Raw genomic sequence first — 15678 nt, 5'->3', positions numbered from 1 at the left:
GGATTTGCTTAACTAAATGCTTGCTTTGACAACTGCTTTCTGAATTCTTAAAACTTTATAACTTGCGTGTCTTGATGTTTATGTTTCTTTTATGATGTTTTGGACTTATGAAATGTTAATGTTTCCAGAAGCCAACATGGAATTTTTTGGTATCGTTTATAACATTTCTTCCCAGATTTGGTTTGAAGCGTTCTTAAAGAATATTTAATTAAGCTTCAAAGCCAAGCCTTCACAGTGTCTAAGGACAATGTAGCCAGTCCAGTCTCATTGCCAGGTAATGCTGAAGCACACATTAGTGTACATCCAGCTTCAACTCATATATATTTATATTAGCTATGTCACTGTGGAATTTAAAACTCAAGGCTGGTGCCTCTTATCTCTGAGTATAGTAAAACAGTTCCAATAATTAAAAATAGAAAGCTATTTTTGCATCAGAAGGGAAAAGGTAGCATTCACCTTCCCAATGAATACATTTAAGCAGAAAACTGGTGTTTTTATCTCTTGGTATTTGGTTATCTGTTGCGGGGGTTGTGTTAAAAAGACCCGGCAGACAAAGCAGCCCTTAAAACTACATTCATCAGCCTCTGAGTAAAATCTCTTCCTGGTCTGTTGATTGTGGAGTAAAGCAGTCCCATTAATTAGCCTCTTCTGACCTGGTAGGAAATGATTATGGATGAGCCCTGGGAGACAGCCAAGCACAGCCATAGCTCTGAGAATTAGAGTGGGAAAACCAAGACTCCGTGATGAGATGGCTTTTCCAAGGCAGTGTCTCTTGCTTTCACTTTCTTCATATATGAAACAGGGATACTAACCAAACTTACAGGATGACTCTGAGGACCCTTGAGGATCCCCTGTGAACTATAAAATGTTATATAAAAATTAATTGTTATTTTTAGGGCCAATTCTACCTGTTTCTACAGTTGAGAAGAAGATGAATAACACAACTACAGGCCTAGTTAAGAAATCATTTTAAAGTAAAATTGTATAGACATTAGTATTTGCCATAAGCCCAACTTCCTACATTTTGGAAGAGATTTATTTTTCAAGAGAGACTTTCATAAAGATATAATTCTAGTAATTCTATCTCAGGATTAACTTATTAAAAATATTAATCAGGATTAACTTTTTTTTAATAATAATAAGAAAGTTCTTGGTATGCATCTGTTGTTTTTAGTGAATCCCAAATGATAAGACATGATATTTGTTCCCAAGAGGCCTCTATCCTTTAGGAGACGACCCGCCAGCCCCTGAAACAATAGGGACTAAAGTCATCATCCAAAAGCCCCCCCCCCCCACCTCTGTCAGCGGACAGGTTAGACCCCTTTGAGAACTTCCCTTTGCCTGTTCAGGTGGCTGTCCGGCTCCGTCCAGTCTTTCAGCTCTAATGTGAACAATGTGGTTACTCCCTACCCACCCACTGGCTTCCTGCTCCCAGAATACCCTCCTCCACCCGTTTCTGCATATCACAGTTTACTCCAATCCTTCTCAGCTCAAATGACCCCTTCCCCACACAGCCTTCTCCAGTCCCCAACCAGAGCAGTACAGTCACAAGTGCATATTCCAGAACGTGTGGAGCTCAGTGGGAGGACTAGAGAAAGTGAGATTCTGAACAGAGTCTGGAAGGATTGGTGAATTTGGGCAGGCGAGCCAGAAAACGGAGAACGTTCCAGGGAGAACAACCCCCAATACAACTCCATACAATATTATAACATGTTATAAATATTTATAAAATAAATATTGGCTGTAATTTTCTGGCCAACCGTATTGGAACTAGAAATTTTTTCTTTCAAAGGCAAGTTTTCTTCCGTATGTCAACTTTTTTAAAATCATGGAAGTGGAGATTATATTTTAAAGCACACTAGGTTTGTTCTTGCTCTCAAGTAATTTATGACATCACATGTTTTAGACTAAACTGAAAATTATAAAGCAGTATCTTCAGAATTGGTGGTAGCAGGAAAGTTAATAATGGACATAAAAAGAAACCATACAAGAGAAAATCATATACTTATTCGGATATTTTGCCCTTGAATACAAACTAATTTGAAATTATCCAAAATAGCTAGAATATCAATAGCCAAAATAACTAGAAAATAAAATGAGTAGGAAATTGTGAAATTTATTTTGCAAGTGAACTATGATGCGTGGAACTGTTTTTATCTATATAGTGCCTTAAAGGAATTTTATTCTCTCAGTTTGATTTTTTTTCCAGTTGGACTGTTCTGATTTTTTGTTTTCTACTTTTATTGATGAATGGAATAAAGACATGGCTGAAACAGTTAAACCTGAGAGATGCAACTTGGGGATTTAATAATCAGGTTAATGTGAATCATTTTAATGCGGGATTGTGGTTGTCGTTAGGAGTTTCCACAGCATTTTTCCTTTGTATCTATTAGGGGAAAAAATACACGACAATTTAGAATAATTTCTAAATTAAAAAAATCTGCTGTATACCAGTATCAGCAGTATACACAAGAATACTTTTCTTTCTTAACTCATTCTGATGTCTATGTTGGGGCCATGGGTCTCTTCAGCAAGTATCTTTTAGGCAGTTAAATGCCAACTGGAATAATTTGGCCTGTTCTAAATCTGGCATGTGTTGAGTGAAAAGTGCCAAAAAATATTCTGATAGTCATATTTGTAAACTGCTTTGGAAATAAAAGGTTTAAGTAACTCACTGAATGAACCATTCTTTTGGCAAATGCCAAAGAGACAATGCTTTCATTGTTCTTTCTTGATTTTTTAACTTCAGGTGTATCCTTTGGTGTTTTTTGTTTTGTTATCTTTCATTCTCTTAATTATATATATATAATAATATATTAGTAGGAAAACAATAATAACAAATTTGTGAGATGTGTAGAATTGTGTTTCCTCTTTTCGTAGTTCAACTTATTTTTATGTTAGAAGAGGACTTTTAAAAAATAATTGTTAGATGCACTGTTATTTTGAGGACTTCTAAATAAATCTCAAGAAAAGTGCTAGGCAGAGGTGAGTAACAGTAAGCAACATTAACTCTTAGCACTACGGAGACTATATCATAAGCCACCATGGGGTGTGCAGTTTTATAATATCCTACTGTATCCTCTTCTTTTTTGCATATTCACACAAAAGACTTTAATGCTTTTCAAACCAACCTCGACAGCTTCCTGGATTTGTGATCATTTCTAAGGAAAAAAGAGAACATGACATATGTTTTTCTCAGTATACAAGGTAATAGAATGGGGTTATTGTAAACAGGAAGGAGAAGCCCACATTGCTGGTACAGAGGAAGCTGCTGGCTAGAGGAAAGGACGCCACATCGGGCGTGGAGGAGTGTGAAGATGGTGTTTACGTTAGCGTTGAGCCTCTGCAGGAAAGAAGTTGAGAACCAGCTCCAGTAGTACCAGAAACCATGGAGCCATAAATTTCCTACTATTTACATGTCCTTAAGAGGCAGGATTTCTGTTAAATCCTCTTGCTAAAGACAAATGTTTTTCTCCTTACTAGAACTCCACGGATTTGGCATTTGGGAGGTAACATATGTTAATTCAGTTTATCCAAGTGCTGAACTAGACGTTAAAATTAATATTTATGCTTCACTCTCTGACTCTAAACCATAAAATTCATGAGGCAAATAATAAAAAAGCTGCCTTCAAGAGCCATATAAATGGTTACCCAGCAACTTCAGTTGGTTCGTTGGAGAAGTGCTCTGCAAGTAGACAGTTGACGGGTTCTGGCCCTGACCGTTCTGTGTTTGTGAGGGCCTGAGTTTTCTGCTTTGATCTCTGCTTTATCACCAAGGTTAGAATGGAATGCCTGACCTCAGGCAAGTGGCGTGACATCTCAGAACCTTATCAGAGTGTGAGATGAAGGTCTAGGTTTAGTTCTTCAGGTTTCAAAGTGTTCCATACCTCATGGATATCCATTATAAGTTAAAACGTAAAAAAACAAAAATGCAACACACGTTTGATTGTTAAAGCATTAATCAACACAACTGCAACTCAAATTCATCATGTGATGTACTTTAACATACTGGAGACCATTACTTCTTCTTAACTCACACTGCCAGGTTTTTCTGTGCAGTGCTTGGGTCAAACTTCACCGGCTAGAAAGTGAGCACCATGCATCTTGTCTATGTATTTTGTCTAATTGGTCCCATCTGCATCCCTATTGACCAGTACCAGATAGAGGTATGTTTAATAAATGAATGCAAATGAATGATTTTAAGCCTTTTGAAAAAGTATGCTTGAAAGTTTGTAATGTGGCACTGATCTTCTCTCTCTCTCTCTCTCTCTCAATTTGAGTTTCTGTAATTCACTCCTTTAAAATTGTATCTGGGAATACAGTTTCATATCATCAGTGTGCTATGTCCGATTAAGTCCCAGGCTATGCTTGGGCATTTCTATCCATTTCACGCTGTCCTCATTGTGAAATAGGCATGTGTATGGTAGGTAACTTTTTGCGTGTGTGCAGCCTTTCAAATAAAGCTTCATCTGCTAGACAGGCTTGGCTTGGGGAGGTCCCCTCCTGGGAGGATGGGGTCCGGAGTGGCCTGGTTGAGGGAACTCACAAGTGAGAAGACATTTGGACTCCTGTCCATCACCACCTTTGAACTTCCTGAGTTTCACTCCCATGTTTTGGAAAAGCCATTGCTCCAAAGCAACATTCTCCCACTAGTAACCAGTCTAGGGTGTTATGTTTTTTTCCAGAAGATTCTGTCATCTTCTCCTCCTTGATTACAATGCTAAGAAGAGAGGAACAGACTTCAGTCCCCCTCGCCATAATAACTTATCTTCTACTCTTCTATTTGTACTGATAGTCATAAATACTCCCATCAGTTTTGTGTTTAATACAAAATTAGCCTTAATCAACTGAATGCTCTCTGGCATTTGACACCACTCCCTGCTGATTTTTTTTTTAACTTAATTTTTTTTTAGAGCAGTTTTAGGTTCACATCAAAGTTAAGAGAAGGGTACAGAGATTTCCCATATACCCTCTCCCCGGATACATACGTAGCCCCTCCCCATTATCCCCCCCTGCCAGAGCTACTCGGTGATGCATTTGTTTTGTCTACAATTGACATTAATGTTTGGCAAACAGAAATAAGTCTTTCAGGGAAATACCTGCCTGGTTGCTGCTCTCATGTGTTTAGACCTGTGTGCACAATTTTCAATTCTTGAGAGCAAGGCCCATCTCTGGCTTTGCTTACCTTTGTTTCCTCTTTAATGCAGGGTTTTCCAACCTTGGTACAATTGAAACATTGGGCGAGATAACCCTTTGTTGTAGGGGGCTCTCCTACAGCATTGTAGATTGTTGAGCAGTATCCCTGGCCTCAACCTACTAGATTCCAGTAGCAGCCCCTTCTCCCAGCATGACAAGCAAAGATGGCTCCAGACACCGCCAAATGTCCCTTGGGGAACAAAATTAACCCTGGAGTGAAACCAGTGCTCTAGTACAGTGCCTGATACACAATAAGCCCGCCCCTAAAATACTTGATAAATTAATAAATATATTTAAACCACAACTAGACATTTAATCATTGGATATTCCTCTGTTTCATGCCACCATTTCCTCTAAATTCTCTGAATTTACAACTTGAAATATTGTAGGTATGCAATTGTTATCACTATCCTGTTGTCTTGCAGACAAAAGTTCTAAGGGTCTTAACTAGAACAGAGGTTTTAAGACATTTTGCTATTAAGATACCCTGAAATATTACATTTGAGGAATGAGTTTTCTAAAAGCCAAAGTATGTACAGTGTGTGTAGTTGAAGGTGTGTTTGTGTTTTTCAAAGTGTTGAGACATAAGAATGACATCAGCAAGATTAGGCCATCTGGGAAGCTGAGTGGGGCTGGTCAGTTGCTGGGGGAAGGGAAGGGCCTGGGAGAGATCCCAAATGGGGAAAGTGGAAGGGCCCAGAGAAGGACATGTGCTTGCCCCAGGGACTGCTTACAGAGTCCCTTGAGAAGATGGCATGAATTGATAAGCAGAGTGAAACTATTTCGGAGTTAATTTATACTTCTTGAAAGTTTTTGAAAATAACTTCATTGAGATGAAATAAGTGACATTATGTAATTGTCCTTATTTCAGTGAAGAGGTTGTACATTAATACTTAAAATGTAATTTCTGGAATATTTTTATTTACAGGGAAGCAAGAATCATTCGAAAATAAGATAAAGTTTAAGAAGTGAAATCAATTTGGAAATGTCATAATGAAAATTTAATCACGATGCTTTTATGTCTTCTTAAGGCAGATTTAAATGAATATAGTTAACTCAGTGTACTTTTTTTCACAACACAATTCCTTTGGGCTTTGATCCCTCTTTCTTAAAAGGTCATTGCTTAGCACAATTTAAGTTCCTACCATTAATGTCCCTTGCTGCAAACTACTGTTGTAAAATTTTGAGGAGAGAACTATAGTTTAAGTTTTGTGCTTTTTAAGAAAGATATCTTTGTTCTTTTATATCATTAATTATAAGAATGAAGAGGATATGAATATAATAGTAATATTTTTGTATTAAAGAAATATTTGAATTTATTTAGAAACATTTTTCTTTTATAGGTAGGCTATTTGTTATTTTAAATTTTTAATGTTTTTTCCATTATTATAAATACTGGAACTTAGATAGAATTTTCTAGGAGCTATAGCGAAGTTTGTTGTAGAGGCTGGGTGATTTTGAGTCCAGAGAGGCTGTTACAAAATCATGGTAAGGATATTGAACAAGTTAATGTTATTCTGGACAACAAAATTGTGTAGTGTAATTATAGGCAAATATTTAGCTTATCGCTTTAGAATGTTCATAATTTAAAGTTTCACAGAGCAATTTAATTTTGTTTTTCTTTTGAGAGAAGAATGCTACAATGTTATCAACCCAAACGATCCCTAGATATGACAACTTTTTGTACAGGAGTTTATGATGTTTGTTCTTGCAGTTTTAGCTTTAATGGAAAGGAGAATAGTTTATAATTATGGGCAATTTTTAGTTTTCTTTTATGGTAAATTACTTTACCCATTTGAAATATAGAATAAAAGGTAGTTCTTGAAACTTACTCCTAAACACAGAGTACATCCTGAGAACGTTGCAGTAAAGTGGGTCAGTTATATTTTGCGTTTTGTGTGCTGGTGTTATTGCATCTTTATGACACACTTTATACTTTGGGGATAATATTGTTGCCCTATAATTTTTATTATCTTAGAATCGGAAGTCTCTCTCTTCCCATTGTCTTAAGTAATATTGACGGTACAAAGAGAGTTTCACTTTGAAGTTTGGTACTTTTTCTTTTCTTCCCTGCTGTAGCCACATAGTTTTGAAATTTGGGCAAAATGCTCTGCAGAGCTGCTTTATTTGAAAAATATTAATTAAAAAATTTCTATCCTTTGAGTGTGTTTTCACCTTTTTATCAAGTTTGTGTGTTGGGCCGTAGGGAATGCTTTAGAACTGGGTTGCCTGACATAATAGCCACGAGACACGTTGGCTATTTCAATTTTAATTTTAATTAATGAAAATTAAATAAAATTAAACATTTAGTTCCTCAGTCACACTAGCCGCACTTCAAGGGTCCAATAGCCACATGTGGCTACCATATTAGACAGTGCAGATATAGAACATTTTCACGGTCACAGATAGTTCTGTTGGGTACACCTCTCCAGGATGGGTGTTGGCAAACTGCAACCTGGGGGCCCATTCTGATCCACTGTTTGTTTTGTAAATAAAGTTTGACTGGAATACAGCCATGACCACCTATTTATATATTGCCTATGGCTGCTTTCAGGCTATAACAGCAGAACTGAGTAGTTGGAACAGAGACCATGTAGCTCACAGAGCCTAAAATATTTTCTTTCTATCCCTTTATAAAATAAGATTGATTCCACTTTAGAGTATCCATATTTATAATGTCAAGGTTGTTTGAATAGCATAGTTATTTTATGTGTAGCATATATTAATAATATTAAATGCCTTACATAAGGCAGATTATCATACTTCAAAGATGAGCCAGACCGGAAGAACAGGCAAGAATAGAGTATCAGGCCAAATCTCTTGATTACTAGTTGAGAACAGGCATCCACTAGTAGGGACAACTAGAAGGTACGGCCTTCTGTGATAGGTCAGACACTTTCCAGAATGGAGAGAATTAAGGAAGAATATGAGGGAAGACATCATGCAAGGTGTCAATCTACTCAGGGTGGGCAGGGCAAGTGGCAGAATTAATACACAGTAGCCATGAGACCCTTCAATGCTGCTGGCCCATTGTCACACTTGGACCCAGAGTCTGGTTGGGAGTAAGGGGTGGAATATGAAAAGAGCATGAGGGCAGTTAGAAGATAAATAAAGTGAGGTGGGGCGATATTTATCTAATATGTTAGACTTAAAAATCTTTCAATTAAACTTTTCCATTTAGACTTAAATAGAAATTGATTCAAAAATGTTTATTTCATTAATAAAGTACCTGCTTTCTATTGTTTGGTTGATTGTATCGCTTTAGTATTTTTATGGCCTTCTTTTATCTTCTAAACTATCCAAGAAATTTAGTCTCTTAGATGACGTGGGAAATACTTGAATCCATTTTGTTTTACCACTTTACATACAATTTTTTAAAATTTTATTTTAAACCGTGGAGCTTTTTCATTTTGGTGGGACATAAGCTTCTTTTCTTTTTATTTTTTTAATAATTTATTTTTATTATTTATTTTAAAATTTTTGATTGTGTTGGGTCTTCGTGCATGGGCTTTCTCTAGTTGCAGCGAGTGGGGGCTACTCTTCATTGGGGTGCACAGGCTTCTCATTGTGGTGGCTTCTCTTGTTTCAGAGCACAGGCTCTAGGCATACGGGCTTCAGTAGTTGTGGCACGTGGGCTCAGTAGTTGTGGCTTGTGGGCTCTAGAGTGCAGGCTCAGCAGTTGTGGCGCACGGGCTTAATTGCTCTGCGGCATGTGAGATCTTCTCGGACCAGGGCTCGAACCCGTTTCCCCTGCGTTGGCAGGCAGATTCTTAACCACTGCACCACCAGGGAAGTCCCATGAGCTTATTTTCTATGTGAGTGTTTGGGTTATAGTTTCTATGGAAGCGAAATCATCATGATTTTAGTTGATTTCAACTTGTAAGTTGTAATGCAGTCTAATAAAAGTGAGCTTTTGGGCTTACCTGGTGGCTCAGTGGTTGAGAATCCGCCTGCCGATGTAGGGGACACGGGTTCGTGCCCCGGTCTGGGGAGATCCCACATGCCACGGAGCGGCTGGGCCCGTGAGCCATGGCCGCTGAGCCTGCGCGTCCGAAGCCTGTGCTCCGCAACGGGAGAGGCTACAACAGTGAGAGGCCCGCGTACCGCAAAAAAAAAAAAAAAAAAAAAAAGAGTGAGCTTTTGACCTTGGCCTAATAGAACTGCCTTTGTTAGTCTTCCTTTGTTACTTTCCCAGGTTTAAGCCAGCACAGTTTCTTAGTCAAAGTGTCCTTGCTCTTCTTCAGCCAGAGCTTCAGTGAGTGCCTTATAAAGGCTGACCCTCACTGGAGCAGATTATAATGTAGCACCAGAGCTAAATTTAGAGGGAAGCCAAGCCTCCACTCCAAATAGTAACAGCTAAACGATAGAGACTTTTGGTGAACAGAATATCTTCATTTAGTCTTTCAATACCAGTAGGTGAGTCTCTGTGTTTGTTTGTTTGATTTTGGATGTTGTGTGTGTCAAAATCTTTGCATACTTTTTTTATGTTTATGTGTTCTTTTATTATTTTCCACATAGACTATATTGAGGTTGTGTAAAATAAGCCTGCATAACTGGGCTATGAAGAAAAAACTTTTGTATTTAGAACTAAAGAAAGTATAAACAGAGCTAAAGAATTTTTAAAATAGAGTAATTCTCTCCAGTGTAGGCTGTGTTTGGTAGTAATTCCCCATTAGCAGGAAAATAGAAACAAGGTGTAAAGGTAGAGTTAATTAGGGAATTCTATATGTTTATATTCTAGACATTAAAATAAGTCTTAGAGGGGGCTCCCACTTTAAAAATATTTTTAAATTCTAAAATAAAAACATCTTTGGCAAAAAAGGAAACTCCTTCCTTGCTTGTTCACCTCCTGGAGGAGTTTCAGGCTCTATTTTTGGGTTTGTATCTCGGTAGGAGACCCAAACTCTTTAACAGATATTTTTCTTCGCTAACCCAAGAAAATATTTTGTATGGTATTTCGGTATTTGTTGTGTTTTGGGAGGTGTGGAAACATTAAGGAGAACACACACACACACACACACACACACACACACACACACACGTATATTCATTACTTGTGCTCCAATAGAAATGTTTGCTGGTATAGAGTGAATCTGTTGAAAATTCCAACAGGGAAAATTCTGAATGAAAGAGTTTTGCAGTGATTATAAATAATGCATTAGAAACTCTATTTCCAACATCTTTCAAGTGAAATGAGATTTCATTGATTAAAGTTATTGCTTTTGTAGTTATTTCACTGTGCAGCTGCTGCCCCATACACATACAGCAATCCATCCCTTCTCTATACTGGTTAGCTAGGTGTGTCCCGCTGTTGTTTCACCTGTCACATTGTACTGTAGATGTTTGTATTTTATCTCTGCTGGGCTCTGTGTTCCTTGAGGGCTTGGAATCCGGCTTAGTCACCTTTATATCTCCAAGCAGGATGTAGTAAGTTCACCTTATAGGATTGATAAAAATTCTCTCTACTTAAACCATAAAAGATACTACTTTGGGGCTTTGTTACTTTATTTAAAACATGTTTTTTTAGTTTCACTTTAAAAATGGTGATTCAAGTTTTCAATGATAAACAGATTGATTTCTATGTGAAAATAGAAGTTTCTCTTTTTTCATGGGGTTGGAAGAAAGTTTTAGTACATAAATTGAATAATAATTTTTCCACATTCTTGAGGATTTTTTAAAAATTTTGAGATACAATTAATGGTATAAGTAATGGAGAAAATCTAGACATTTTCAAATCACAATTTAAAAAATCTTTGAAAGATAATTAAATAATTTGCTTGACATTATCTTAATCGTTTGGTCCTCATAATTTAGGCAATCTAGACATATTTTCAGATTATAATATTTATGCCAGCAAGGTTATTCTCAGTTTGTAAAAGGTCTTTTAGAGCAGATTGTTCATTTTTTTAAAAGATCGTTTTTGATATTTTTAATTATATATTAAATCCAATAGGAGAATTTCAAATACCCAAATACTCATCCTCTGAGGTTAAGCAAACAAATGAAAAGCTTACTAACAGTTTCTTGTATCGTTCTTAAATGTTCCTTGCCTAGAAAAGGAAATATTACGTGTACCCCCCTTTTTAACCGAAAAATTATGCTTTACACTCTTTCATTCAACTTGCTTTTTTCCTTTAACAATTTTACTTGAACATCTTTCCATATCAGTGCAACAGCTTATTTGACAATTATTTATTAAATTTAAATGCTTACTCTCAGTATTGTTTTAGGTGCTAACGATACAGTATTGAGTAAAACCTACAAAATCCCTACCCACATGGATGTTACTCTTGGGGGAAATAGACCATGGCAAACAGATGCTAATGAAATGACAGGGCCTGCTGTGAGCTATGAAGAGAAATAGAGCTAGATGAGAGGGAGAGAGAGAGAAGGAGCCTTGTTAGTCAGGGTGGTCTGGGAAAGTCTCTGAAATGGAGGCATTTGAGTGAGTGCAGAGAGTTAAAGCCACGTGAATGGCTTCCCTGGCCCACTGGAAGAAGCAAAGAGGGCAATGTGGCTGGTGCAGTGAATGATGGGAAGAGGTATACGTAGGAAACATAATCAGAGAGGTAGCCAGGACCATATGTAGTACACTGGATATAATTTATTTTGTAAAGCTTCGTAGTTCCATATGATGGCTTATTATAACTTATTGAACTAGATAGGTTTATGAGTATTCAACTTCCATTTTTTTATGCATCCAACAATGTTGCAGCTAAATCCTTTTATATATACACATACACGTATATTTGCATACTTGTGTGGGTATAAATTGTAAAGGAAAAGTTATACAAATTCCTTGTAAAGGAATTGCTGGACCATAGGTTATGCACATGTAAATATTTATAGATATTCACCAAATGCTTCCCAAAAGTATTGCATGGAGTTTATCCTTTATATCAAAGTTTATGTCTGTGGTTATTTTCCTTGTGTCTTTTGTCCACACTAGATATTATTAAACTTTAAAAGTTTTGCTAGTTCAGTAGTTACAATTATCTCATTTTTAAAAGTATATTTAGTATGGGTGAAGTCAAACGTATACTTATTAGCTATATATTATATCAACTGCTTATTTGAAGTGCCTAATGTTATTTTCTTTGTTTTCAGAAATTTTATGAATAAGCATCAGAAGCCAGTGCTAACAGGCCAGCGGTTCAAAACTCGGAAAAGGGGTAGGTGGTGTTGTGTGTTTGTGTGTGTATGGCGGGGACGGGGTTGGGGGAAATGTGTGTTTAAAGTTCTAATCAAAATATAAGGTTGGTGAATGTCAAGTTTAACAATACAACAGCCAGTTATTTTACTAGCAAAAGAGAGTTTCTTCGGGAAGAGCCCAGAGGAATTGCAGTTCGGGGTATGTGAACTATGGGGCAAGTCAGAGAACAAGGAAGAGGAACTTGCTATTGTAGGGAAAAGAGGGGAGTTGAGAGGAGCTAAAATAACCCAACAGTCCATGTGAGGAAGCTGGGAGTCCAAAGTATGGAGGCTACTCATAGGTTGGTCTGGTACATTCTCTGATTGGCTGGGCTGTGGTTAGGTGGAGAGAAGTTTTCTTCTTCCTTCTGGTTAGTTAAGTAGGCAACACCTTTCCGTTGGAGACTAGAGAGGAAGGCATAAGTATCTTCCTGTTTGGAGTAATTGTTGGTGCATGGCAGGGTATAAGAGCTCCCCCCACAGGCCTTCCCGGACTCCAATTTTAGCTGAAATTTCTTAATTCCACAAAGAGGAATTGGGATTATCTTTGTTTCCACCTAACCTCACTAATTTCTGTCTTTTGAGCTCTGACTGTAAAATCTGAAGGTGTGCATTCAAGCCTCAGGACCACCGGTTACTTAGGTGTTTGATTTTGGACAAGTCATTTAACTTTCCTGAGCTTTGTGTCTTCATCTACAAAATGAGGATGATTATATCTGTTCAGGTTGCCTTACTCTCATGTGAGGCTATGAAGGCAGTTGATAAACTTTACTGTTTTTAACATCAGCGTTTGCGTTTGGTTTTTGCTTTCTTTGTGTTTTTAAGAAAACGTTCATAAGCCAAGATAGTAAAACTAAGAGAAGAGTAAATTAGGGAAGACATTGAAGTGTTTTAGCCTTTTCAGAATTTAGAAAGTCGAATTAAGTTTACTGCCCTAGATATCTGTAAAACTCAGGATATTGTCAAGTGTCTTTCATCGTGGGAAGAGAAGTGATATAGCCAGTTTGATGGTGGCTGGTACAATCTCTATATGTGAGTGACTTCTTTTTGTTATGTTCATCTTCCCATTCTTTTTGTGTACAGAATTTTTAAATCTTTTATAGTATTTAATCACTTTTGCATAATTATATAGAAATCCTCTTGGTTTTAAGAGCAGTTGAGTCAAAAGTTGATAGGGAAACTTTTTAATCTATCGATTTATTTATTTATTTAGGCTGTGCCAGGTCTTAGATGCGGCATGTGCGCTTCTTAGTAGCGGCCTGCAAACTCTTAGTTGTGACATGCATGTGGGATCTAGTTCCCCGACCAGGAATTAAACCCTTGCCCCCTGCATTGGGAGCACGGAGTCTTACCCACTGGACCACCAAGGAAGTCCCAATAGGGAAACTTTTTAAAATATGAAACATGGTATGAAATTATTATGTTGACTGACACTGAGGAGAGTGACTGAAAAATATTTAAGGAAGTATCATGTGTAAAGATAAAGGATGATTGAATATCCTTTTGAAGGCCTCATAGCTGATTATGAAGCAGAATGCCGTGTAATGGTCATCGAGTGCTAAATTGTTGAATTGATAAGCTATATCACATGCCTTTGGCATTTTCAGCCAATGCGTGTAGCTGAAGTTCTCTTGCAATGCTGTGACTATGTAAGTAGCAAGTGTAGCCATGTAGAAAGAAAAGAATTCTCAGTACAATAGATCATTTGAATTAGAAGAGATTGCAAGAGTCACTAGGTAACAGTAAGGACTAAAATGCTACCTGCCAGAAGGCTTCACATTCCCACTAAAAAAATGAAAATTAAAAAATATTTTAAAAACCAAAAGATACGGTTATTTTGTATAGTATTTCTGTCTTATACTCTTTTTTATTTTTATCTTTTGCATCCTTGACTCATCCCCATAAGCTAAGTATAAGTATAGTCTGAACCACCTCCTTCTATTATATTTAGCTCTCTTACAAACTGTGTCCCCACTACACAATGTGGATTGAAATCTGGAAGCAGATAGCAATGCAAGGTGCTGCAACCAGCGTACGTTCTTTGTCTCATTGTTTAAAGCCGTCTTGAAAAACATAAATGACGTCGATGATTTCCAAAGGACTTAATCAGAAACCTAGTTACAGTTAAGCTATTGTTGCGCCTAGTAATGTGATAATATTTAATGTATGCCCAACTGTCAGGTGAAGGAAAGTTTGCCATCGCCTGCCCGCTGAGGGAACGTGTTAATCTCAGACATGGATCTCCAACTCGGGCAGCTTTCTTAGTGTGACGCTGATTCACGGTAGCTGAGCTCCAACGCCAGGAGAGGGCCCAAGGATGTCTTGCACAAGAGCAGGCATGATTCAGCGAGTAAACTGGCCCTTACGGTCAGTCTTCAGTTTTGGACTGGAAAGGTTTCCTCTAACACTGAAGTGGTTTGCCTCTGATTCATTTGGTGGGCAAGACTGTGCCTGTGTCTGATAGCTGCGGGAATACCCACAGAGAGCCACCCAGAAATATGTTATCTATCATTTGTCAGTTGATCTAGATTTATATAACTCAGGTCTGTTGGGGATTAGAGCAGCACTTGGGCCATTTTGTGCCAAACTGCTGACTGGAAAAAGAAAATGGAGTCAACCTCATTTTCTGCTTTTCGTAATAGTGAATTGCGTCCTGACGATTCATTGTGCTTTGGCTTTTCTTCTGCTAGTATGATGGGGCTGAATTCAGATAGATGGTTGGCAGTTTTGTAGAGCCGAGAAAAAAAATCTACGGAGGATATTTCAAGGTCATTTTAATAGGCTGTCTTCTGAAGCTCTGTCTTCAGTTTGTACCTATTTCCTAGCAAAGTTAATGCTCTTCCCTGCCAAATTAGTATAAAAATGTATTTCTTTTTGCTTAACATCAAAATTAAACATTATGGTAGGACACATCATATCGAACGTATCCTTTGTGAAATATGCACATCTTGCTTATAATATTTTCTCCAGAGGGATTATGTTTTCTAGTGTGACTTGGAGGAATCTGAAAGGATGAACACTTCTCCCTTGAGCCATTGTTATGCTTAGTGAAATGAAATATTTAATAATTGAACTGGCCTCCCTCTAAATTTTGTGGAGAAATTGGATTAAAATTAGTGAAAATAGGAGAGAAAAAAATGACCAAACATCAGGCCTCCAGAGGGACCACATACTCAGGTTTCTCTTTGAGGCTTTAGATCCGTTTTGGTGGTTTTAAATTACTCTTAGATTTGTAATAAGTGGTGTTAAGAACTAATGAGGTAAATCTTTAAATATATACGGAAGTAAATC

The 15678-nt window shown here is 37.4% G+C and overlaps 1 protein-coding gene across 3 annotated transcripts in view; it reads left to right on the top strand.

Annotated features, from left to right (window-relative positions):
• BZW2 (basic leucine zipper and W2 domains 2) overlaps positions 1 to 15678 on the top strand; it is a gene marked incomplete at its 3' end in the record, with an annotated part of 58231 nt that overhangs the window by 5694 nt on the left and 36859 nt on the right. For all 3 annotated transcript variants that reach the window (XM_082846544.1, XM_082846542.1, XM_082846541.1), the window contains one exon: positions 12304 to 12368. In XM_082846544.1, the coding sequence (XP_082702670.1) occupies positions 12311 to 12368 (58 nt within the window). In that variant the 5' untranslated portion in view covers positions 12304 to 12310. The remainder of the gene's footprint in view (positions 1 to 12303; positions 12369 to 15678) is intronic.

The sequence above is a fragment of the Leucopleurus acutus genome (genome assembly GCF_964270905.1).
Source record: "Leucopleurus acutus genome assembly, chromosome: 9".
In the NCBI taxonomy this organism is placed as follows: Eukaryota; Metazoa; Chordata; class Mammalia; order Artiodactyla; family Delphinidae; genus Leucopleurus; species Leucopleurus acutus.
This window is presented reverse-complemented; position numbering and strand designations above follow the sequence as displayed.